At 44.6% G+C, this 24,399-nt stretch overlaps 1 protein-coding gene across 4 annotated transcripts; it reads right to left on the reverse strand.

Annotated features, from left to right (window-relative positions):
* Positions 1-3,693: 3,693 nt before the first annotated feature.
* Positions 3,694-24,196, reverse strand: PRR11 (proline rich 11). 4 transcript variants are annotated; one of them, XM_039368565.1, is made up of 10 exons: positions 23,827-24,196; positions 22,565-22,730; positions 20,584-20,677; positions 17,743-17,865; positions 13,681-13,902; positions 11,588-11,686; positions 8,974-9,083; positions 8,449-8,508; positions 6,074-6,170; positions 3,694-4,148 (listed from the first exon to the last, which is right to left on the reverse strand). In XM_039368565.1, the coding sequence occupies exons 2-10, from the start codon at positions 22,684-22,686 to the stop codon at positions 4,080-4,082; spliced, it is 996 nt and encodes a 331-aa protein (XP_039224499.1). In that variant the 5' UTR covers positions 22,687-22,730; positions 23,827-24,196; the 3' UTR covers positions 3,694-4,079. The 4 variants fall into 4 exon arrangements, with proteins under 4 accessions (XP_039224499.1, XP_039224496.1, XP_039224497.1 ...); XM_039368562.1 differs by having other exon boundaries at positions 20,584-20,725; positions 22,565-22,769; XM_039368563.1 differs by having other exon boundaries at positions 20,584-20,722; positions 23,827-24,195.
* Positions 24,197-24,399: the final 203 nt, after the last annotated feature.

Below are 24,399 nucleotides of genomic sequence, written 5' to 3' on the forward strand. Positions count from 1 at the left end.
ACTGGTTAGTTGTCCTCTCTGTTGGGAAGTTTCTCCTTAATTCCAGGTTGCTTCTCTCCTTGATTAGTTTCCATCCGTTGCTTCTTGTCCTGCCTTCTGGGGCTTTGGAAAATAAATTGACCCCCTCTTCTTTGTGGCAGCCCCTCAAATACTGGAATACTGCTCTCATGTCCCCCCCCCTATTTCTTCTTTTCTCTAGATTCTAGACTAGCCAAACCTAAATCCTGCAGCCATTCTTCATATCTTTCAGCCTCCAGGCCCTTAATCATCTTAGTTGCTCTTCTCTGCCCTTTTTCCAAAGTCTCAACATCTTTTTTGTAATATGGTGACCAAAACTGCAGTAGTCCTGATGTCACCTTACAAAGGCTTTATAGAAAAGGTATTAGTCCTCTTTAAGGTGATCAAGTGGGTAGACATCTTTAAGGGGATCAGAGAGTAAACCTGGTGAGGAGTTAGGTCAAAGCAGTCCTGTATTACAAGAAGACAATCTTCCATCCCAACCAAGGGAACATATTGCTTTGACCAGGGGTCCCCAATCTTGGCGACTTTAAGACCTGTGGACTTTAACTCCCAGAATTCCCCAGCCAGCATGTCTTTCTGTCTATTTATCTATCTATCCATCTCTATCATCCATCCATCTCTATCATCTATCCATCCATTTATATCATTATCTAATCCATCCATCCATATCTATCATTCATCAATTTCTTTCATTGGAATCAGTCAATCAATCTAGCTATCCATCTATCTCTATCATTCATCCATCCATCTATATTTATCATTTATCCATCCATTTGTATCATCTAATCCATCCATCCATCTCTATCATCCTTCCATCCATCCATCCATCTATATTTATCATCTATCTATCCAGTTATATCATTATCTAATCCATCCATCCATATTGCGGAAAACAAAAATATTGGCTATTGTTCTTTTATGCAAGGTTTAGGCCCAGGTAAACTGAATCAGGACTCATGGACAAAGTATTGAACCAAAGTTTGTGCTATGCTTAATTTCGCAGTTTGCAATTGTACTTTTCTTAATATGATTTTGCTAAGCTTAATTGTTTCAAATATATTTAGAACCTAAGGACTGGAACAGTAAGAAATAGGGAACTGAAAGTAGCTGATGGATGCGGGTTCCAATGTACACGGGTATATGTGGAAAGTTATGTTCAGCAGGTCAGCAAAAGTCAGCAGACCATCTGACTACAGTCTTAGAACGAGAAAGGATATAAAAGGTTGGGATTGGACCTGATTGATTTGCCAATGGCCTATAGCTGTCCTTTTGGATTCTGCTATGCCATATGGTCCTCACTGCAATGGGTTATTAATGTAAGTGATGTTGTGTTGTTATGCTTGCTATGTTCCAAATTATTAGCAAAATAAACTTCTGAATCTTAAAGTAAGAATGATTGTTTTGTGCTGCTGTCTCTTGTCTTTTTCATTGGGTTTTTCCACGAAAATATCTATCATCCATCCATTTATCTCCTTCATTGGTATCTATCTATCTATCTATCTATCTATCTATCTATCTATCTATCTATCTATCTATCTATCTATCTATCTAATCTATCTATCATCTATCCATCCATCCCATTATCTAATCCATCCATCCATCCATCCATCCATCTCTTTCTCTCTCTCTCCAGCCTAATCAAGGAACCACCAAGAACACTCCCATCATCACCAACAGGTCAAGCAACTCATATATCAACAGACAGCAATCCCCACTCCCTTCCAGCACTGATGATGTTACCTAGATGGTTCATGAAAGGTCTGCAAGAAAACAACCCAGCTCAGAGAGCACCAAACATCCTACAAATTGTCTTGTATCATGCAGAATCACTGTTCTCCGGCTATGGCAATTTACAGATATAGAACCCATTTCCCAGAATCCCCCAGCCAGCCTAGATCATTGCTGAAGATTCTCAATACAGTTTGAACTTCCCGGGGTAGGGAGCATGGGACTTTCAGCTGGGCGAAGAAATCAGCCTTATCTCATCATCTTGCTCAAAACGTCTTGAATTCTGGGAGTTGAAATCCACAGATCTTAAAGTTGCCAAGCCTGGACACTCTAGTTTAAGGAAGAGAAGGATGAGGGGAGACATGATAGCAGTGTTCCAATATCTCAGGGGCTGCCCCAAGAAGAGGGAGTCAAGCTATTCTCCAAAATGCCTGAAGGCAGGACAAGAAGCAATAGAGCAGTGGTTCTCAACCTGTGGGTCGGGACCCCATTTGGGGTCGAACGACCATTTCACGGGGGTCGCCAAACAACGCAGTCAGCCATTTTTTCCCCCCTTTTCCTTAGCTGTGCTACTCCCTTTTATTCTACTGGCTTTTGAAAGCCAATAGAATAGACTCTCTTGAACAGAGTCTAATTCTATTGGCTTTCAAAAGCCAGTAGGAATTGTCCAGGCTGTCTCTGCCCTGCTGAGCCCGCCAAAAGTCCCATTCTGCAAACGGTGCTGCACCAGTTGCGTAGTCTTCGACTTACGACTGGTTGAGTAGTCCTCGACTTACGACCGGTCGGGGGTCGCGGCATTAAAAAGGTTGAGAACCACTGCAATAGAGGAAAACTGATCAAGGAGAAAAGCAACCTGGAACTAAGGAGAAATCTCCTGACAGTGAGAACAATTAACCAGTGGAACAACCTGCCTCCAGAAGCGGTGAATGCTCCAACACGGGAAGTTTTAAAGAAGAGACTGGACAGCCATTTATCTGAAATGGGATAGGTTTTCCTGCCTGAGCAGGGGGTTGGACTAGGTCCCTTCCAACTTTATTATTATTACTATTACTCCTGATGTAGAAGAATTGTTATGAAACAAGGCCTATTTTCTATTATTCTCTTGGAGACAATGTGCTGACTGATCACAAGTTATAAGCGACTCTTGCTTGTTCCAAACATCTTAGATTTTATTCTTTTCCACCATCAGTTTTGCTTACAGTTATTTGGCCTTTCAGACCCGAAACTGAACAGAAAATGTACCGCAAAATATTTCTTGCAGTACAAAGCACAGTTGGTTTACCACAACACATTCAACACGAGTCTTTTATACCTTTTCTATGTAACAATCCGTTGTGTAATCATGCTAGGTGCAACCTGACCTATTACGGGTTAATTCAAGACCAGATTTATCCTCTCCTTATCCTTCACAAACTCTCTCCAAGATTGGAGGTAGAAGCCTTCAAACATTCATTCAGACCTCAGTAACAGAAGGAGAACCTTGAATTCACAGTACCCCTAAATTGATCCTTCATGCTCAAATGCCACATATTTATTTGTCTTCCCTCCGTCTTCTAAGAGAGGAGAGTACAAAAACTGTCCTCTTGCATATAACATGTGTACAAATCTGTGTGTGCACAGCTTAGTTACAAACACAACAGGCCAAGAATAAATAGAATTCTTTCAAGCTCTGGAAAAACAGTGCTATTTCTTCGGATTAACATATGTCAGTCCCCATCCCCCACCCCCCAAAAAAACCCACCACATTCTTTTAAAAATACATTGAGAGAGGGTATGTAAACGTTTAAAAGAGCGGTTCAAAGTTATCTAAAATTGCCAAGCTTTAAAGCAGGGGGTCTTCCAACGTGGCCCTTTGATGACTTGGCGACTTCAACTCCCAGAATCCCTCAGCCAGGCCTGCTGGCTGAGGAATTCTGGGAGCTGAAGTCCCCAAGTCATCAAAGGGCCAAGTTGGAAGACCCCTCGTCTGGATCCAAGGCCGCAGTTTCATCAAAATGGCCGACTGAGGAATTCTGGGAGTCGAAGTCCACAAGTCATCAAAGGGCCAAGTTGGAAGACCCCTGCTTTAAAGTCAAAGCTGCTTCATTAAAGGAGGTTTTGAATGCCCAGGTGCATGAGAAGATAAGATCTGGATATGTTTTCAAAAGAGTTTTTTCAGCAATGTATTGTTACAGAATATTTTTCTAAAAAAACTGGAGGGAGGGAAAGAGACCAATTCCAGCATGTGAAAAGCTTTGCCAAGCAAATTCTTCCTTCTCCATCCATATTGTTCCCTCAAGCAGCGCAATGTATCCATTGTAGACATTTGTGGAGACCACCAGGAGATCTTCCTAGTTCTGTTCCTCGAAACTGTTTCTCGTAGGTAGGCATGAAGGAGATGGACTATTTGGGTGAGCCAGCTGTGAAATAAAAAAAAATAAAACAGCTTCCAATTGGGCACTTTTATTTCTTGATTTGTAACCCAGGTTTATTATTTTACAAATAACTTAAGGAGGCAAAGCTATCCTACACGCCTTCCTCTTCCTCTTTTCCATATAACAATCCTGTGAGGTAGATTGGGCTGAGAGAGAGGGACTGGCTGAAAATCACCTTGCTGGCTTTTATGACTAAGGTGAGACTAGAACTCACTGTCTCCTGGTGATTGGCCCAAAGTCACCCAGTCGGCTTTCATGCCTAAGGCGGGACTAGAACTCACTGTCTCCTGGTGATTGGCCCAAAGTCACCCAGTCGGCTTTCATGCCTAAGGCGGGATTAGAACTCACTGTCTCCTGGTGATTGGCCCAAAGACACCCAGCCAGGCTTTCATGCCTAAGGTGGGACTAGAACTCACCGTCTCCTGGTGATTGGCCCAGAGTCACCCAGCTGGCTTTCATGCCTAAGGCGGGACTAAAACTCACCGTCTCCTGGTGATTGGCCGAAAGTCACCCAACTGGCTTTCATGCCTAAGGTGGGACTAGAACTCACCGTCTCCTGGTGATTGGCCCAGAGTCACCCAGCTGGCTTTCATGCCTAAGGCGGGACTAGAACCCACCTTCCCCTGATGATTGGCCCAAAGTCACCCAGTCGGCTTTCGTGCCTAAGACGGGACTAGAACTCACTGTCTCCTGGTGATTGGCCCAAAGTCACTCAGTCAGCTTTCGTGCCTAAGGCGGCACTAAAACTCACCGTCTCCTGGTGATTGGCCGAAAGTAACCCAACTGGCTTTCACGCCTAAGGCGGGAGTAGAACTCACAGTCTCCTGGTGATTGGTCCAGAGTCACCCAGCTGGCTTTCATGCCTAAGGCGGGACTAAAACTCACCGTCTCCTGGTGATTGGCCCAAAGTCACTCAACTGGCTCTCATGGGTAAGGCAAAACTAGAACTTGCCATCTCTCACTTTCTAGTTTGATTCTTTAACCATGAGACTAAACTGGCTCTCTTGTGTCCAACTGTACTCCTTTTGTATAAAAATCTTGGCTATCTAATAATACAAGCTCCTGTAAATTTCAGGAAACATGCTTATTTTATTACGGTCAACCTACCAAGAAGATACCCTCACTTAGGGACTAGCAACTTGGTTGCTACATGAAAAAAAATTGCACGATTGTGACTTCTGATTTTATTTCTGTCTTGTCCAGTAACTTTGCTTCTTGCAAACTGGTTGCAAAATGCCCAAATAGCAGTCAAGTGACTGTGGGATGCTGCAAAGGTGAGGATTGATTGCACACACAAAAAAAGTTTTTTTCCCCCCAGACATTGTAATTTTGTACTGCTGCTGCATGAGGCAATTGATAAGGAAGGACTGTTTGGTTTGATCAGAGGTTGCTTAAATTCCCATCTCGCTTCTTTTTCTAAAAATCTAATTATTTTTTTTTAAAAAAGCAGTACAGACTTACAACTGTTCACTTAGTGACCGTTCAAACGGCAATGAAGAAAGCAAATTATGAGCCTTTTTCACACTTAACTGCCGTTGCAGCATCCCCGTCTCCACGGGAATCAAAAATTAGGAAACTTGGCAGCTGACTCACATTTATGACGGCCGCAGTGTCCCGGGGTCACGTGATCCCCTTTGGCGACCTTTTGATGAGCAAAATCAATGAGGGAAGCCAGATTCACTTAACAACCGTGTGGCTAACTGAACAACTGCAGTGATTCATTTAACAAGGGTGGCAAGAAAGGTCTTAATACGGGGCAAAACAAAGTCAACAAACTCGCTTAGCAAAGAGAATTTGGTCCTAAGTCAAGGACTTCCTATAAAGACATTTTTCTAATCTCCACTGTTCCAATTTTCCCAGGAAATGAAGATCAGCATGGACAGCAATATAACATTTCGAGATGGCCTTGCCTGGAATTTCCGCCGGAGAGCCTGGGTCATGAGTGGCGTCAGCCCTGTGCCTGTCTCAATGTTTTCTTTGTTGTTCATTGGTGTTCCCCCTGGACTCCTGGTTAAGAAAAATAATAGCACCATCTTAGACAGTCCTTGACTTACAGCAGCTCATTTAGTGACCGTTCAAAGTTACAACGGCACTGGGAAAAGCGACTTACGACTGTTTTTTCACTTACGGCTATTGCGACACCCCCAGGGTCACGCGATCAAAATTCAGACGTTTGGCAACTGATTCATGGCCAACGCTGCTAACATTGGATGTTCTTGCTTTGACGACATATGGAGATGCAGCCATTTTACTCTTAGAATTAGAGTTAGAATTAGATGATACTGGGGGGGGGAGGAGGAACGTGCATGGGAGTCAGTTAGACATAACAATATTGTAACTAGTGTGAGAACCAAGGTTTTTTTGAAATAAGAGCTGATAAGGAATGGCAGATTGGAGAACTGGAGGGAAGGTCTGCGTTTCAAACTAATTGGAAAATGTAATTTATGACTGTTAGTTAGAGGAGGGAATTGTGCTTGATACTATGTGCTCAGGGGAGGGGAATTCAGATTTTGGCTTTGCCTATGTACATGCCGATGCTATGCTACTCAAATAAAGATTCTTTAAGGTAAACAATGCCTCGACGTTCTTTGAAGAGTTTCATCTGTCAGAACTATGACACTCATATTTATGACGGTTACAACATCCCAGGGTCAGGCGGTCCCGTTTTGCGACCTTCCGACGAGCAAAGTCAATAGGGGAAGCCAGATCCACTTAACAACTGTCTTAGTAACAACTTCAGTGATTCACTTAACAACCGTTCCAAGGGAGGTCATAAAATGGGGCAAAATTCGCTGAACAAATCGTCTCCCTGAGCAAAACAAATTTTAGGCTCAAAAATTGTGGTTGTAAGAGCAGAATTTCTGTTGTTAACGCAATTGCTAATTGTGTTAAATTTTACAACCTGTTTTGCCATAGCTGTTCGGCAAATCACTGCAGTTGTTAAGTGAATCAGCTGGGCATTAAGCAAATCAGGCTTCCCCTACTGAATTTGCTTGCCAGAAACCAGCTGGAAGAAATGGCGATCACGTGATCTGGGATGTTGCGACCGTCATAAATACATACCGGTTCCCAAGCACCTAATTTTCGATCAGGTGTCCCTGGGGAGGCAGTTATGTATTTTTGCAAAAAAAAAAAAAGTTGTAAAATCAGGTTCAGTCGCATGATGACTCGCTGAGTGACCATTATCGCTTAGCAACCAGATCCAATTGTGATCGTAATGGAGGACTATCTATCTAGAACTTTGGGTCATTTCCCACTTGCCCTCCGTCTGGTAAACTCCCAAGATTCGTTTTTCTCACCATGCACAGATATACATAACCCAAACTAGGCTGTGTTGTTTCTCTGTGTCATATGACATATGTGGATCCATGCATAATTCTGTCTTTATTTATTTATTTATTTTTGTTGTATTTATGTAGTGCATATCAGAGGTGGTGACCCTAAGAGCTGAACGCAACAAAATTTCATTTTAATGTATGCCGACTAGTGTACATTCAAAGTGACAATAAAGTTGTTTCTATTCTATTCTATTCAATTTATATTCTAATATTTCATTCTTTTCTTATTCTATTCTACTCTACTTCTATTCTATTTCATTCTATTCTAATATTATTTCATTCTATTCTTTTTCTATTCTACTCTACATTCTATTCTATGTTCTATTCTACTCTATATTCTATTCTATATTCTATTCTATTCTATTCTGTTCTGTTGTTCTATTCTCTTCTCCTTTATTCTATTCTGTTCTGTTCTATTCTGTCCTTTCCTATCCTATCCTATTTATATTCTAATATTTCATTCTATTCTTATTCTATTCTACTCTACTCTATATTCTATTCTATTTATACTCTAACATTTCATTCTATTCTATTTTAATATTATTTCATTCTATTTTTATTCTATTCTATTCTATATTCTTTATTCTATTCTATTTTAATCTATTCTATTATCGCCATGTATAGGTATATCTGAACTAGACTATGTTGTTTCTCTGGGTCACATATGTGTGTGGGGGGGGGAGGGTACAGGCATAATTTATGTTATTGTTATTTATTTTTTGTCATCTTTATGTGGTGTATATTGGAGGTGGTGACCCTCCGAGAGCTGAATGCAACGAAATTTCATTTTAATGTATGCCGATTAGTCTACATTCAAAGGGACGATAAAGTTCAAGCTATGAGTTGTTATTATTATTATTGCCATTCATGTCACCATGCCAACTGGGCACCCTTCCCATCCCCAAACTAAATTATTGGTAGATGGCAAAATGTTTTTTTTTTTTTACCTTTCAATAGCCACTTTTTTCAAGTGTTTTCGGAAATCTAAACCGTCTTTGCTGGGAGTACTGAAGGAGGAAGAAGAAAAAAGGGCAGGATTTTAGCACTTAAGACAGTGGTTCTCAACCTTTTTAATACCGCGACCCCCCAACCTGTCGTAAGTCGAGGACTACTCAACTGGTGCAGCACCGTTTGCAGAATGGGACTTTTGGCGGGCTCAGCAGGGCAGAGACAGCCTGGACAATTCCTATTGGCTTTTGAAAGCCAATAGAATTAGACTCTATTCAAGAGAGTCTAGTCTATTGGCTTTCAAAAGCCAATAGAATAAAAGGGAGTAGTACAGCCAAGGAAAAGGGGGGAAAAATGGCGGACTGTGTTGTTTGGCGACCCCCGTGAAATGGTCGTTCGACCCCAAATGGGGTCCTGACCCACAGGTTGAGAACCACTGCACTAAGTCATCGCTCAGTGGACCAAGTTCAAGCACAAAACATAAAGTCGTCTCCGTAAATTTCGCAGCAGGGCGAATTTCTTACTTGAGAAGATTTGTAAGGCGAGGAAGTGGCTGGGGAGCTTTGGATTGGAGACGGACGCTCTGCAGGTCCTGGAGAGAAATTACCTTGCCTCCCTTGAATGGGGACATTTTCTGAAACAGGAAGGGGAAAAAAACAATAGTATCCTCTCATCTCAGATTAATAGAATCACAGAATAACAAAAATCACAGACCGGAAGGGACCCTGGAGGTCTTCTAGTCCAACCCCCTGCTCAGGCAGGAAACCCTATATACCATTTCAAACATGTCTTTCAAAGAGGCTCCAGAAAGTTGAGATGGTACAAATAGTCCTGAACTTACAAGTATAATTAAGATTAGACATAAGCAAGACGGTTCGTGCCCAGTTTTATAACATTTTCTGCCACAGTTGTTAAGCAAATGATTGCAGTTATTAAATGAACCGTGTAGTCTTTAAGTGAATCTGGTTTTCCCTATTGCCTTTGCTTCGTAAACAGATAGTCCTCAACATATAACAGTTTGTTTAGTGACCATTCAAAGTTACAAAGGCACTGAAAAAGGTGACTTATGACCATTTATCAGAGTTACGACCACGGCAGCATCCCCAGAGTCATGTGATCAAAATCCAGACATCTGGAGACTGACTCATATTTATGACAGTTGCAGAGGGGGGGTGTGTGTGTCACATGATCCCCTTTTGCAACTTTCTGACAAGCAAAGTCAACAGGGAAGCCAGATTCGCTTAACGACCGTGTGACTCACTTAACAATTGAAGTGATTCACTTAACAATTGTGGCAGGAAAGGTCATAAAGTGGGGCAAGATTCGCTTGACAAATGTTTCACTGAGCAAGATAAATTTGGGGCTCAGCTGTGGTCGTAAGTCGAGGACTACCTGTAACAGAATGACAGACCCATAAGGGGCTTTGGGGGTCTTCCGGTCCAATCCACTGCTCAAGCAGGAGACCGACATCTCTTTTCAAAGAGCTTACACCAAGTTGAGGCCGTAAAAGTTAGTCCTTGACTTAACAATCATAACTGAGGCCAGTATTTCTGCAGCTAAGCAAGACGGTCGTTAAATGAGTTGTGCCCGACTTCATGACCGTTTTTGCCATGGCTGTTAAACAAATCTCTGCCGTTTTTAAGTGGAATCTTGTGGTCTTGAAGCAAATCTGGTTTTTCCCTATTGATTTTGCTTACCGGAATCTGGCTGGGAAGATTGTAAATAGTGATCATGTAAGCCCCAGGTGCTTCAACCATTGTGAATACGTGCCAGTTGCCAAGTACCCAAGCTTTGATCATGTCACCCGAGGGATGCTGTGTCAGGAGGCGTCGCACGTCACCATTTTCGGTGCCACTGGAACTTGGAAAGGTCACTAAATGAACGGCTGTAAGTCCAACATTCCCCGTGCTGTCTTTGTTCTATCCCAGCCCATTGCCGTCCTTGTTAAAGGCACAAGGACCAAACCCCTGTTTATAAAATAGGCTGGAGACTTTAAAACAAAACAAAACCCTTTTAATATGGGTGACAAACCTGCCAAATAGTCCAAAACACAAAGAGCAAAACTCAATCCAAATGAAGGAACTAGTCCACAGGAAAACACGATGCAAATAGAAGAGTAGTCACAAGCAAGACGAACAGACCAGGATCCAAAGAAGCACTTTGCAAACGGTTGCCTTCAGCAACCAGCACCGCCCACACCTCCTCTTTTTATACAGCAGTCCCAAGGCGTTGCCTCTCAGTGCCTTCTCCTTTTACTCTGGAGTTGCCGTATTGACTGCTGCTGATTTACTCTCGCTAATTGACGGCGTGTGCGAGCATCAATTAGCAAGTCCATCAGGTGTGAGTCCTCCGAGTCTGACTCATTCTCCTCACACAGCTGAGCTTCATCAGGAACACGACTGGAGGGCCCAGGCTCTGCATCAAACCGTGAGTCCTGTAATTCATCAGAGCCTCCCTCTGCCCCCGATGGCCCTTCAAATGCCCCCTCCACCTCCTCCTCAGATTCCTCAGACTCAGCTGTTGGGAGCACAGGCTGGCACGGAATCACAACAGTCTTGTCTATTCGAACACGATTCTAATTCGCCCAAGACACTCCCCACAGAAAGATGGGTGGCAAAATAAATTTAATAAATAAATCAGCTTCCTGGATGAGAAGCGAAACGTCTTCAAAGGAACAACAAGGAAGTCCAGTTGCCTCTTGAAAAAGCACCTTTGGGGCAAACAGTTCGTTTAGTGACCATTTGAAGTTATAACAGCACTGAAAGAAGGGACTTGTGACTGTTTTTCCACACTTACGACCGTTCCAGCATAACCCAAGGTCACGTGATCAAAATTCGGACGCTTGATTCGTATTGATGACGGTTGCAGAGTCCCGGGGTCATGTGATCCCCTTTTGCGACCTTCCGACCAAATCAATGGGGAAACCAGCTTCACTTAACAACCCGGTTACTACATCAACAACTGCAGTGACTCACTTAACAACTGTGGCAAGAAAGGTCGTAAAATGGGACAAAACTCACTTAAGAACCGTCTTGCTAAGGAACAGAAATTTGGGGCTGAGCTGTGGCCGTACGTTGAGGATTCCCTGCATGTAGAAAATAGCTTATTGGAGCTGCAAGCTGATCATTTCAGGATTACCTTATCCATCCCTGGTTCGCTCTTAGTCTTCTTCAGTTTAACGTTCAGAAGATCCTGGGGTGTTATTTGTAGCGGGACGTCCTTTTTCAACGGGACAGGCTAAATTTGAGGAGAATAAATTGAAAAAGGAGGTCAGAATCCATGAGTCACTCAACCGTGAAAACAAAACATTTATTAGGGATTTGCTTGGAGCCGTTTGATTGGCTGCATTGAGCAAAGGGTTGGGTTCAGGTCAAGGGTAGGCAACCTTGGCTCTTTTATGACTCGTGGACTTCAACTCCCAGAATTCCTGAGCCAGCCATGCTGAGGAGAAAGGGAGAGGTTTCCATGCTAAGCCATGCTGGCTGAGGAATTCTGGGAGTTGAAGTCCACGAGTCATAAAAGAGCCAAGGTTGCCTACTACTGATCTAGGCCATGGGGAGGGAACCTTGGCTCTTTTATGACTCGTGGACTTCAACTCCCAGAATTCCTGAGCCAGCATGGCTCAGCATGTTAACCTCTCCCTTTCTCCTTAGCATGGCTGGCTCAGGAATTCTGGGAGTTGAAGTCCACCAGTCATAAAAGAGCCAAGCTTGCCTACACCTGGCCTAGGCCGCTTTATGACTCGTGGACTTCAACTCCCAGAATTCCTGAGCCGGCATGGCTCCACTTGGAAACCTCTCCCTTTCTCCTCAGCATGGCTGGCTCAGGAATTCTGGGAGTTGAAGTCCACGACTCATAAAAGGGCCAAGGTTGCCTACCCCTGGTTGAGGTGGTTTTAAATGCTTCTTCCCATCCACATTGCCGTTCCTGTCACAATTTAATTACTTTGAGAGCAGATTCCTGTAGCAGATTCCCAGATTGGCTGGGACCTCAGATGGTTGGGTAGGCAATTATTATCCAAAGGGATCCTCTTTCTTCACCAAGGCCTCAGAGGTGAGCACCAGACTGTGCAATTGCAGTAGGATTTTGATCACTTCAGCAAAGACCGATTAACAATCCCCAGTCAAATTATTTGAGACACATGGACAGCCCAGGAACAGAAAAGCTCGCTGCAATATTTTTACTTTTATTTATTTACATCCTCCCCTTATTATTTTCATAAACAGCTCAAGGGGGTGAACACACACACACTAATCCTTCCTCCTCCTATTTTCCCCACAACGACAACCCAATGAGGTGGGTTGGTTGAGGGAGAGAGTGATTAGTCCAAAGTCATCCAACTGACTTTCGTGCCTAAGGCAGGACTAGAACTCACAGTCTTCTGCTGATTGGCCCAAAGTCACCCAGCCGGCTTTCATGCTTAAGGCGGGACTAGAACTCACCGTCTCCTGGTGATTGGCCCAAAGTCACCCAGCTAGCTTTCATGCTTAAGGTGGGATAGAACTCAGTCTTCTAGTGATTGGCCCAAAGTCACCCAGCTAGCTTTCATGCGTGAGGCAGGACTAGAACTCACAGTCTGCTGGTGATTGGCTCAAAGTCACCCAGCTGACTTTCAGGATTAAGGCAGGACTAGAACTCACCATCTCCTGGTGATTGGCCCAAAGTCACCCAGTTAGCTTTCTTGCTTAAGGCAGGACTAGAACACACAGTCTTCTGGTGATTGTCCCAAAGTCACCCAGTTGGCTTTCAGGGTTAAGGCAGGACTAGAACTCACCATCTCCTGGTGATTGGCCCAAAGTCATCCAGCTGGCTTTCATGATTAAGGCAGGACTAGAACTCACCGTCTCCTGATGATTAGCCCAAAGTTACCCTGCCAGCTTTCATGCCTCAGGTGGGACTAGAATTCACGTCTCCTGGTTACCAGCCTAGTGCCTTAATCCTTGAAATGTCCCAGGCAGGCTGTCAAAGACCCCTATTTTGTTGGCGTGACCACAAGGAAACTGCAAGAGTTGTAACTTTGGGGACAGCTTGCAAGCAAGATGTCTTTTGTGCCACCTTAACTTTGAATGGTTGCTGAAGGAACAGTCGTTAAGCGAGGACTGTGTCTCTCGTGAAGGCAATTGTAGCCCGCCGGATTTTGCGCAGGCTAGCCTTCCCAAGCGTCGCAAAGTATTTTCTTTACAAAAGAAGTTCAAAACGTTCTCCCCAGTCGGTTTTAAGTTCCATCTTACCTTTGTGTCACTCCGTCTTTTGAAACCGAGGGATGCTGGTGCCGGGGGTGGTGGAGGGGGCGGAGGGGGCGGCGGTGGCGGCGGAGTGGGAATCTCTAGCTTTTGCGAAGACAACGGTGAGGGTTGTGTGACACCGAGCTGTGTATGTGCAGGAGAAGGTGATAATAGGTTTGGAGACAGCTGGCAAGGCGGGCTTCCCGCGGACGCTGCCGTACTTTCATTCTGCTCGAGACGAGAAAGAAAAAAAAAATATTGATTTACTTACTCGTTGTTAAATTTATTTGCTGCCAATGTCATGGTTCCAAAAGATGAAACTCTTCAAAGAACTTTGAGGCATTGTTTACCTTAAAGAATCTTTAATCGAGCACGCAGTTGAAGCCAAAATCTGACATCCCCTCCCTTCAGCACACAAATCAAAGCACAATTCCCTCCTACAGCTAACAGTCATAAATCACATTCTCCAATCAGTTTGAAATGCAGGCTTTCTGCCCAGTTTGTTCTCCTGCCATGCCTTATCAGCTCTTATTACAATATTGTATGTCTAACTAACTCCCATCACGTTCCTCCCCCTCCCCCAGTATCATCTAATCCTAAGAGTAAAGCATAAGAAAAAAAAAAGCTGTATCTCCATCTGTTGTCAAAGTAAGAATATCCAATGTTAGCAGTGGTGACAGCCCGGATTGCCATTTTGCTTCCCTCTCACTCTCCTCTCTTTCCTTCCCTCCATCTCTCCTACCTTCTTTCTGTCCTTTTTTAATACCTTCCCAAGGTCATCTCTGCATTCCTTTACATACAGTTTATAAAGGTTTTCTTTGCTTATCTATTTCTAGTAATTATAATGTTTTATTCTCTTAATTTTTTAAAGAGGGGGTATTTGGCCTAGTGCGGGGGTAGGCAACCTTGGCTCTTTTATGACTTGTGGACTTCAACTCCCAGAATTCCTGAGCCAGCCATGCTGAGGGGAAAGGGAGAGGTTTCCAAGCTAAGCCATGCTGGCTCAGGAATTCTGGGAGTTGAAGTCCACCAGTCATAAAAGAGCCAAGGTTGCCTACCCCTGGTCTAGTTTAATGAAAAGGACAAGGAGTGACATGATAGCTGTGTTCCAATATCTCAGGGGCTGCCCCAAAGAAGAGGGAGTCAAGCTATTCTCCAAAGCGCCTGAAGGCAGGACAAGAAGCAACAGATGGAAACTGACCAAGGAGAGAAGCAAGCTAGAACTAAGGAGAAACTTCCTGACAGTGAGAACAATTAACCAAGTGGAACAACCTGCTTCCAGAAGTTGTGAATGCTCCAACAGTGGAAGTTTTTAATAAGAGATTGGACAGCCATTTGTCTGAAATGGGGTAGGGCAGGGCTTTTCAACCTTTTCACCCATTGTACCATTTTTAGGATATGGCAATATCCTAGTACCACCAGTCGCCTAGCAAGGTGTCAAAACCTTGATGACCCCAAAAAAATAAAAAATGGAAAAAAGTGATAAAGTACAGGTAATCCTCGACTTAAAACAGTCCTCTTAGTGACTGTTTGAAGTTACAATGGCACTGAAAAAAGTGCCCCCCAAGCCACAGCCGAGCAAGACACCTGCCTGCCTGCCCGGCCGCGCACTTCCTCCAGGCCGAGGTTTTCATTATTGTGAGCATTTCTGTTGAGGATTGGCAGAGGGGGTGAGGTGGGGGGTGTTTGGTTTTTATTCCCCCCCCCCCGTCTGCTGGTTGGTTGCAGCAGGTTTTGGTCACTTCACATGACCCTGGGACACTGTGACCATCATAAATATGAATCAGTCGGCAAGCATCTGAATGTAAATCACAAGACCCTGGAGAGGCTGCAACATTCCAGCTGATCGGCGCTTCTTCTGGGCTCAGCAGAAGCGCCAGGATCAGCGCCGAGCTCCAGCTGGAGCCTGGCGCTGATCCTGGCGCTTCCGCTGAGCCCTGACAGCTCCAAAGAAGCATCGATCAGCTGGAAAGCGGCACTGATCCTGGCACTTCCGCTGAGCCCTGACAGCCCTGCAGCTCCAGCCGTCTCACTCAGGCTTGTGCGGTGCTGCCACCGGTTCAGCTCATTCCCCTCCCCCACTACCACTTTTCTAGGATGGTCGTGCACCACCTGCCAGGTGCCAATGGACCACAGGTGGTACCCATACCACTGGTTGAAAAACCCTGGTATAGGGCAGGGGTAGGCAACCTTGGCTCTTTTATGACTCGTGGACTTCAACTCCCAGAATTCCTGAGCCAGCATGACTCAAACATGGAAACCTCTCCATTTCTCCTCAGAATGGCTGGCTCAGGAATTCTGGGAGTTGAACTCCACGAGTCCTAAAAGAGCCCAGGTTGCCTACTACTGATCTAGGCCAGGGGGAGGGAACCTTGGCTCTTTTATGACTCGTGGACTTCAACTCCCAGAATTCCTGAGCCAGCATGGCTCAGCATGGAAACCTCTCCCTTTCCCCTCAGCATGGCTGACTCAGGAATTCTGGGAGTTGAACTCCACGAATCCTAAAAGAGCAAGGTTGCCTACCCCTGCCCTAGTGCAAAAGGGAGTGGAAGTCCACAAGTCTTAAAGTTGCACCTTTGGAGACCCCTGCCTTGGGACAAGATGATCCCAAGCGGGGGGGGGGGGGGGTGATGCAGCAGAAAAGGCCTTTATTCCGGATCCCGATAGTCAGAGTTCTTTGACTAACAGGATCTGGAGTAGGCCCTCTCTGCTGGCACGAATCCACAGAGGAAAAATCACCAAAGGCAGACCACCGTCTCAATTTAACCAGGACAGCTCTCAGCTATTCCTTATTAAATCCAGAAGGACTCAGACATCCATTAACAATTTATTATCTGAGTTCACGCATTGATTGATTGATTGATTTCTATAGCCCCCCCTGCATCCCTGGGCAGCTCACCGTTCAAAACATATATTACGATTAGAGCTTAAAAAACATTTTAAAGTATTAAAGTAGAAAACTTTCAAAGCATTCAAACATCTAAGTCAGTGGCGGGGAACCTATGGCACGGGTGCCAGAGGCGGCACTCAGAGCCCTCTCTGTGGGCACGTGCGCCATCGCCCCAGTCCTAGGCCTTCAGCTGGGTTTTATAAAACCTTTTTGCTTTAGGTCTCCACCGCCATGTACAAAAAAAAAAAAAAAAAAGGATCAATCAATCAGTCAATTTCAACTTCTTGTGGGAAAAAAAAAGATCTTGCAAAGTTGGAATTGATTGACTGAACTTTTTAGTCCCACCCAGTCTGCCGTTACCACCGCAGCCACGCCCACCCAATGAGCCATACCCACCCGGCACCCGACGATGCATAAGTGGGTTTTGGGTTGCAGTTTGGGCACTCGGTCTCTAAAACGTTCGCCATCACTGATCTAAGTCAGACGACATAAATAAAGCAAAATATCTCATGCATTAACCCCATAGTCAGGAGGCAGGGCCTCTGGCCTACGATGAACTGCAAGTTGTCCTCAACTTATGACTGATCGCTTAGCCACTGTCTCAGTTATGACAGACCCTCAAAAGCTACTTACAACCCATTCTGAAGTTATGACTTCCGGCCATATAGCCTCCCTGTAGTGACGTGACCACATTTTGAGAGCTTGGCAATTGACTCGCATTTACGGCCATTTGCAGTGCTCCCTGTGACCGCAATTTATCATTCTCTCCCCCCCCCCCAGAAATTGCCTTTTAGTTCTGATTTTATGAATAAAATGGCCTATAGAGCAGGGGTCCTCAAGGTTGGCAACTTTAAGACTTGTGGACTTCAACTCCCAGAATTCCTCAGCCAGCAAAGCTGAGGGCAGGGGGCCTCAAGGTTGGCAACTTTAAGACTTGTGGACTTCAACTCCCAGAATTCCTCAGCCAGCAAAGCTGAGGGCAGGGGGCCTCAAGGTTGGCAACTTTAAGACTTGTGGACACAAGTCTTAAAGTTGCCAACCTTGAGGACCCCTGCCCTATAGCGAACTAAGTTTGCCTAACAATACATTGTATTTCCTGGTCTTTCTAATCATGAAGATGAAGGACAGAATTTAACGGGGAGTGGAGAAGCTTCAACTGTTAACGAGGTGTGACTAACTTGGAGAATTGACCGCAGCTTAGCCACCTCCCTTTCCAGGTTTTTGACTTCAGCCCTGAGCGTCTTCAGCTCCTCCCGGAATGTGTGCGAAGGAAAGGCTGCGTTCACAAAGACGCGGAATATCTGGAAAGAGAAAGAAATCAGGTTTCGGCAGGATTAGTGGAGTGGTGAAGGAAATGGGTGCCAAGTCAAGCACTGTTTTATTTTTGGAGTAGTGGATAAGATGCTGGCTTAGTCCCACCATAGGCATGTAAGCCAACTAGGTAACTTTGGAGGCTGCGAGTTCTAGTCCCGCCTTAGCCATGAAAACAGATTAGGTGACTTTGCTCAAGGACTTTGGAGACCGTGAGCTCTAATCCCACTTTAGCCGTGAAAGCCAGCTGGGTGACTTTGGGCCAATCATCAGGAGACAATGTGTTCTAGTCCCACCTTAGCCATGAAAGCCAGCTGGGTGACTTTGGGCCAATCACCAGGAGACAGTGAGTTCTAGTTCCGCCTTAGGCATGAAAGCAAACTAGATGACGTTAGCCAAAGGACTTTGGAGGTGGTGAGTTCTAATCCCGCCTTAGCCATGAAAGCCGGCTGGGTGACTTTGGGTCAATCACCAGGAGATGATGAGTTCTAGTTCCGCCTTAGGCATGAAAGCAGACTAGGTGACTTTGGCCCAAGGACTTTGGAGGCAGTGAGTTCTAGTGCTGTCTTCGGCATGAAAGTCAGCTGGGTGACTTTGCGCCAATTATTAAGAGGCAGTGAATTCTAGTCCTATATTAGATATGAAAGCTAGCTGGGTGATTTTGGGCCGATCTCTCTCCCTCAGCTCAACCCATCTCCCAAGGATGTTATTGTGATAAAAAAAGAGGACAAATATTATGTATTACTGACAGAAGGGAATATTTGTACCTTAAGAGTATTATAATAATGCCCCACAATTTTATGCATCTTGGTCGACTTGTGTGACTGATAAATTAATAAAGACAGGATAACCAACTCATAAATAAATACATTCAGGTTGCATTTTAAGTCCTGCAGAAGAAAGCCTGTTGGGCAAGAACCCAAGTTTATTCAAAGGAAACCTGGTTGCTGTAAAATCTCTATGACATCTTCGGTCAGGGGCAAGTCCAAAAGGCTTGATGTGCATTGACTGAAATCAAGCCTCCCCATTAATTTTGCTTGTCAGAAGGTGGGAAAAGGCGATCACATGATCCCGGGACACTGCAACCATCATCAGTACATGCCAGTTGCCAAGCCTCTGAATTTTGATCATGTCAGGATAATGATTTAAAGGCTAAACAGCTTATGCAATGATGTAATGCAGTGATGGCGAACCTTCTAGAGACCGAGTGCCCCAAAACTGGCCCCACCCCATTCAACCCCCTGCCCCGCCCCTGCTCCGTCTCCACCCCCACCCCCACCCCACCTGCCTGCAGGACCATTAACTGCCTCCAGGGCCTATTGCAGATCGCCCAGGCAGCCCAGCAGCGCCATGGCGGCCACGCCGTCTGCCCGCGCCCCGCAGCATCAACTGTGCATGATGAGCCGAGGTGCCGCAGCAGTTAGAGTGCAGTACTGCAGGCCACTTTAGCTGACTGTGTTCAGCAGGTCAGTGGTTCAAATCTCACGGCTCAAGGTTGACTCAGCCTCCCATCCTTCCGGGGTAGGTAAAATGAGGACCCAGATTGTTGGGGGCAATGTAAATATATATATATATACATTGCTTACTGGTGTACACCGCTTAGAGAGTGCTTGCACTTAAAGCGGTATATAAGTCTCATAAATAAATAAATAAATAAATAAATAAATAAATGGGGCGTGAGAGCAGAGTCTTGTTTACATCAGGTGGCTGCCATGAGAGCAAAGTCTTGTTTACATGCCTGGCTGCCATGTCCTTGGCTGCGCTGCTTCGCGTCGGCCACGCTTGGGGGTGACTCTCCTCCAGGGGGGCTGCTGGTGAGGAGGGGGTTGCGGGGCAGGCGAGGCTGGGGCAACGGGATATGTGCCCACAGAGAGGGCTCGGAGTGCCACCTGATGTAATGTAAGGTGGATGATGCAAGAATGGGAATGACTCAGCAGAGTCTGTGACTGTGCCTTTAAGAGTCTGAGTATAAAAGGGAAGTTTTTTGCTAGAGCAGTGGTTCTCAACCTTTCTAATGCCGCGACCCCATAATACAGTTCCCCATGTTGTGGTGACCCCCAACCACTTATACATCACCGGGTGCCAGGGGCGTGGCCAAAGAAAAGGGGGAAAAAATGGCGGACAGCCTTGTTTGGCGACCCCCGTGAAATGGTCGTTCGACCCCAAATGGGGTCCCGACCCACAGGTTGAGAACCACTGTGCTAGAGTCTTTCTCTCTCATCCGTTTGACTGCTGTAATTGCTGTGTACTGGAGTTTGCTGTTTCACCAAGTGTATGTATCTTATTTCTAGTGCAGGGGTAGGCAATCTTGGCTCTTTTATGACTCGTGGACTTCAACTCCTAGAATTCCTGAGCCAGCCATGCTGAGGAGAAATGCAGAGTTTCCATGCTGAGCCATGCTGGCTCAGGAATTCTGGGAGTTGAAGTCCACAAGTCATAAAAGAGCCAAGGTTGCCTACCCCTGTTCTAGTGTATATTTGTAGATATTGTATGATAAACCACATTTAATTACAAACCACTGTTTACTGTATTTACTCCTGGGTTACCTCAGCACAATAAGACTGTGCATGCTCTGACACATCACATGACCACGGGGATACTGCAATGGTTGTGAGTGCGAAAAATGGTCATGTTACTTTTTTCAGTGCCGAATGGGCATTAAACGATTGCTCTCCCTGTAGGACTGTCTTGATATCAAACCAACTTACGTGTGCAACGTGTCTTTGGCACCACCAACACCAGCTAACCGCCGCAGCCAGAACATGCTTGGGAGTTTCTAATGTGTCCCCAAAAGCTAAAAGCCTGGAACAGAAAGGCCGTCTTTGGCTATGGAGAATAACTGGAGACCTGCTGAAAACAACTACAAATTAACATTTTCTTTGCAACACTGTGATTGTCTTTTGTGACTTTCCCAGCCAGCTTCCAATAAGCAAAGTTAACAGGGCAAGCCGGTTATGCTTAACACCGTGGTAAAAAACAGTACTAAAATTGGGTGAGGACACTCGTAGTTATTTATTTAATGATTGCATCACTTAGAGATGAAAATTTAAGTCCCAGTTGTTGAGGGACAAGGTATGCTATTAAAGCAGGGGTCTTCAAACTTGGCCCTTTTATGACTTGTGGACTTCAACTCCTAGAATTCCTCAGCCAGCATGCCTAGCTGAGGAATTCTGGGAGTTGAAGTCCACAAGTCATAAAAGGGCCAAGTTTGAAGACCCCTGTCTTAAAGCAAACGAACATTAACCACAAGCTTTAATCAAGCAATATAGGTAGTCCTTGACTTGCAACAGTTCATTTACTGACCGTTCAAAGTTATAATGGTACAGAAAAAAGTGACTTATGACCGTTTTTCATACTTACGACCAATGCAGCATGCCTGTGATCATGTGATCAAAATTCAGATGCTTTGTTTTAACAGCCGGGAGGATAGTATTTGCCCAATTATGGAAAAATGAGACTCTACCATCTGACCAGACTATAATTACTAAAATCTTAGAGTGTGAAGAAATGGATAGATCAGTGGTTCTCAACCTGTGGGGTCGGGACCCCATTTGGGGTCGAACGACCATTTCACGGGGGTCGCCAAACAACGCAGTCCGCCATTTTTTTCCCCCTTTTCCGTAGCTGTGCTACTCCCTTTTATTCTATTGGCTTTTGAAAGCCAATAGAATAGACTCTCTTGAATAGAGTCTAATTCTATTGGCTTTCCAAAGCCAAGAGGAATTGTCCAGGCTGTCTCTGCCCTGCTGAGCCCGCCAAAAGCCCCAGTCTGCAAACGGTGCTGCACCAGTTGAGTAGTCCTCGACTTACGACTGGTTGGGGGTCACGGCATTAAAAAGGTTGAGAACCACTGGGATAGATTAACATTGGTGATGAAAGAAAAAGATGACTCAGTTTATTTTATAACTTGGGAAAATTTTTATCAATGGTTAGAGATACGTTAGAATCTGAAAAGGACTTAATATTTCAGAATAGATGATTGAATTTTAACCGAGTTCTAATTAATAGGTTGATGACATTGTTATTTTTAGTGATTTAGTGATTTTTATCTGTTAATGTTGATAGTCAGGATTTTTTGAGATTTTATTATTTGTGTTTATTTAATAGATGAACTTATTTGTTTATTGTTTGTAATATGGCTATAGTTAAGCTTATTTTAAAAATGGTTGAGTATGATATTTACCCATTATTATGATCCGAACAGTAACTTGTTTGTTAAAATATGAGATTGTACCTATTCTTATTTTATCCTAAATCCCCTATTCCCTTCCCTTACCATACCCGTATTGTTCCTATTTTTTTCCTTATGTGTATAAACTCAATAAAATATTGTTTAAAAAAAAATCAGATGCTTGACAACTGGTTCCTATTAAGGACCGTTGCTATGTCCCGGGATCATGTGATCACTTTTTTGCAACCTGATAAGCAAAGTCAACAGGGGAAGCCAAATTCACTTAACAACCGAGTTGCTAACTTATCCTCTGCAGTGATTCACTTAACAACTGAGGCAAGAGAAGTCGTAAAATGAAGCAAAACTCATTTAACAAACATCTCACTTAACAACAGATATTTTGGGCTCAGTTGTGGTTGTAAGTCAAGGACTTCCTGTACGCAGGTTTAACAAAAAAAAAAATTTGCAAGTTGCAAAATGTTATGCAGAAATGTTAAAGCAAAATGAGAAACACTTACTTTGGAGGCAAAGCTTTTGAAGGAAGAAGAGATGAAGATGGAAACTCAGTATGTTTTTTTCCCTTTGATGAGGATTTTGTTCTGGGTCTCCATTTTTGGCCCCGTCGCTTAACTCTAGCCATTTTCTGCAGTTCCAAGCTAAACTATGTCTTCATTTGTCATTCGCCTGAATTGTTTGAGAAAGACAAACAGATCAGGAAATCACCTACAATGAAATCAGATATCTTTATTGCGGTGTTTGACGAGTCTTATAGTAAAAAAAAAAAAGAGAAATAGTTTAATGCAACAATTTGTTATGGCAGTGGTTATCAACCTATGGTCTGCACACCCCTAGTGGGGTGTGTATGATGTTGTCACAGGGGTCCGCAAAAGCTTGAAGAAATGTTATGATTTAAATCTTGACTTAAGTCTTGGGGGGGTCTGTGGTGGCCGTGGCCACAAAAGTTATTTAAAGGTGGTTTGGGTTGAAGAAAAGGTTGGGAACCACAGCACTATGGGAAAAAATAGGATAATTAAATAACATATCTAATTACAGGTAGTCCTCAACTTACAGTCGTTTGAAGTTACACCACTGAAAAAAGTTATGATGGTTTTTCACACTTATGACCGTTGCAGCATCCCCATGGTCATGTGATTTACATTTGGATGCCTGACAACTGGTTCATATTTATGACTGTTGCCATGTCCCCGGGGTCAGGTGATCCCCTTTTGTGACCCTCTGACTGGAAAAGTCAATGGGGAAGCTAGATTCAGTTAACAACAGCGTGACAACCTTAACTGCAAGGACTGACTTAACAACTATAACAAGAAAGGTCGTAATATGGAGCAAAAATCACTTAAGAACAGTCTTGCTTAGCAATGGCAATGTTAAGGTCTGTTGTAAGATGAGGACTACCCGCAGTCTGTTTTGCTGGACCCTTGCTGAAACTTCTGTTACAAGAAGAGTCAAGCATCTGAGTTATGTTTTTTTCTTTGTTAACCTGGCCTTTTCAGAGGTACAGCAAGCAAGGGGATTGAGAAGAAAGACTAGATCAATAGGTTTAGCTTTCTCTCTCTCTCTGGACTAGGTGAGGGCAAGGGTGATAAAACTGCAGCAGCCACTGAAGCATCCATTCACACAACACCTTAAACACCCATTCACCCAACACAAGGGATCCATTTACGGCACAGGAAGCTCCCAAACAAATAAACCCCAGCCCAGGTTGACGTGACGGTCCGATTGACCCGTCCCGTGGACCAACGACGGGATTCCCACGACGTACTGAATCCGTTGCTCACGTGTCGTGCGAACCAGTCCCCGTGAGCCGAGACTCTTTATGGCAGATGCAAGTACTAGAAAGGCAGAAGCTCAGCTTCGGATTGGTATCCAGAGCAGACTTTCTCCGGGACGATCCTGCTCAAACCACCCAGGCTGAGCTGCCGCCCTGGATGCGAAGAGCCACGTCTGAATGCGCCAGCTGCATCGCCTCGCCAAACATTCAAACTCCGCCGGAGCCAATCAGAGCGCAGCAGTGAGATCCAACGTTCCATCCGCCTCAAACTTCAAAGGCAGTACAGTCCCTCTGATTGACAGGCGATGTAACCAATCACTCCTTCGGGTTTCAAACGGGAGCCAATCGGAGTCAACGTTGGCGAGGCGGGAGGAAGGAGGACATCACCCAACCCGCCCGCCTTTGAAAATTAAAAGCTATGCGAAGGGCCAATGGAGCGCCGCATGCTGGTGCCCACCAGCCAATCCGGCCTCTCTGTCTGATTTTTCTCCCAGCTCGCTTCGCTATTAACGAACCAATGGGAAAGGGCGTAGCTTCTAAGGCACTCAATTAGAGCTCTCGTTT

This window comes from Crotalus tigris, unplaced genomic scaffold, assembly GCF_016545835.1.
Source record: "Crotalus tigris isolate CLP2741 ecotype Arizona unplaced genomic scaffold, ASM1654583v1 scf7180000020823.416525, whole genome shotgun sequence".
Classification (NCBI taxonomy): domain Eukaryota; kingdom Metazoa; phylum Chordata; class Lepidosauria; order Squamata; family Viperidae; genus Crotalus; species Crotalus tigris.

What these genes read in the sequence shown, in the direction of transcription:
- PRR11 (XM_039368562.1), bottom strand. Translation starts at nt 22,686, where the DNA reads ATGGCTAGAGTTAAGCGACGGGGCCAAAAATGGAGACCCAGAACAAAA. An exon ending in AAAGACGGAGTGACACAAAG is followed by an intron (nt 11,687 to 13,680) that starts GTAAGATGGAAC and finishes CCTCAAATTTAG; the next exon opens with CCTGTCCCGTTGAAAAAGGA. An exon ending in GCGAACCAGGGATGGATAAG is followed by an intron (nt 9,084 to 11,587) that starts GTAATCCTGAAA and finishes TTCCTGTTTCAG; the next exon opens with AAAATGTCCCCATTCAAGGG.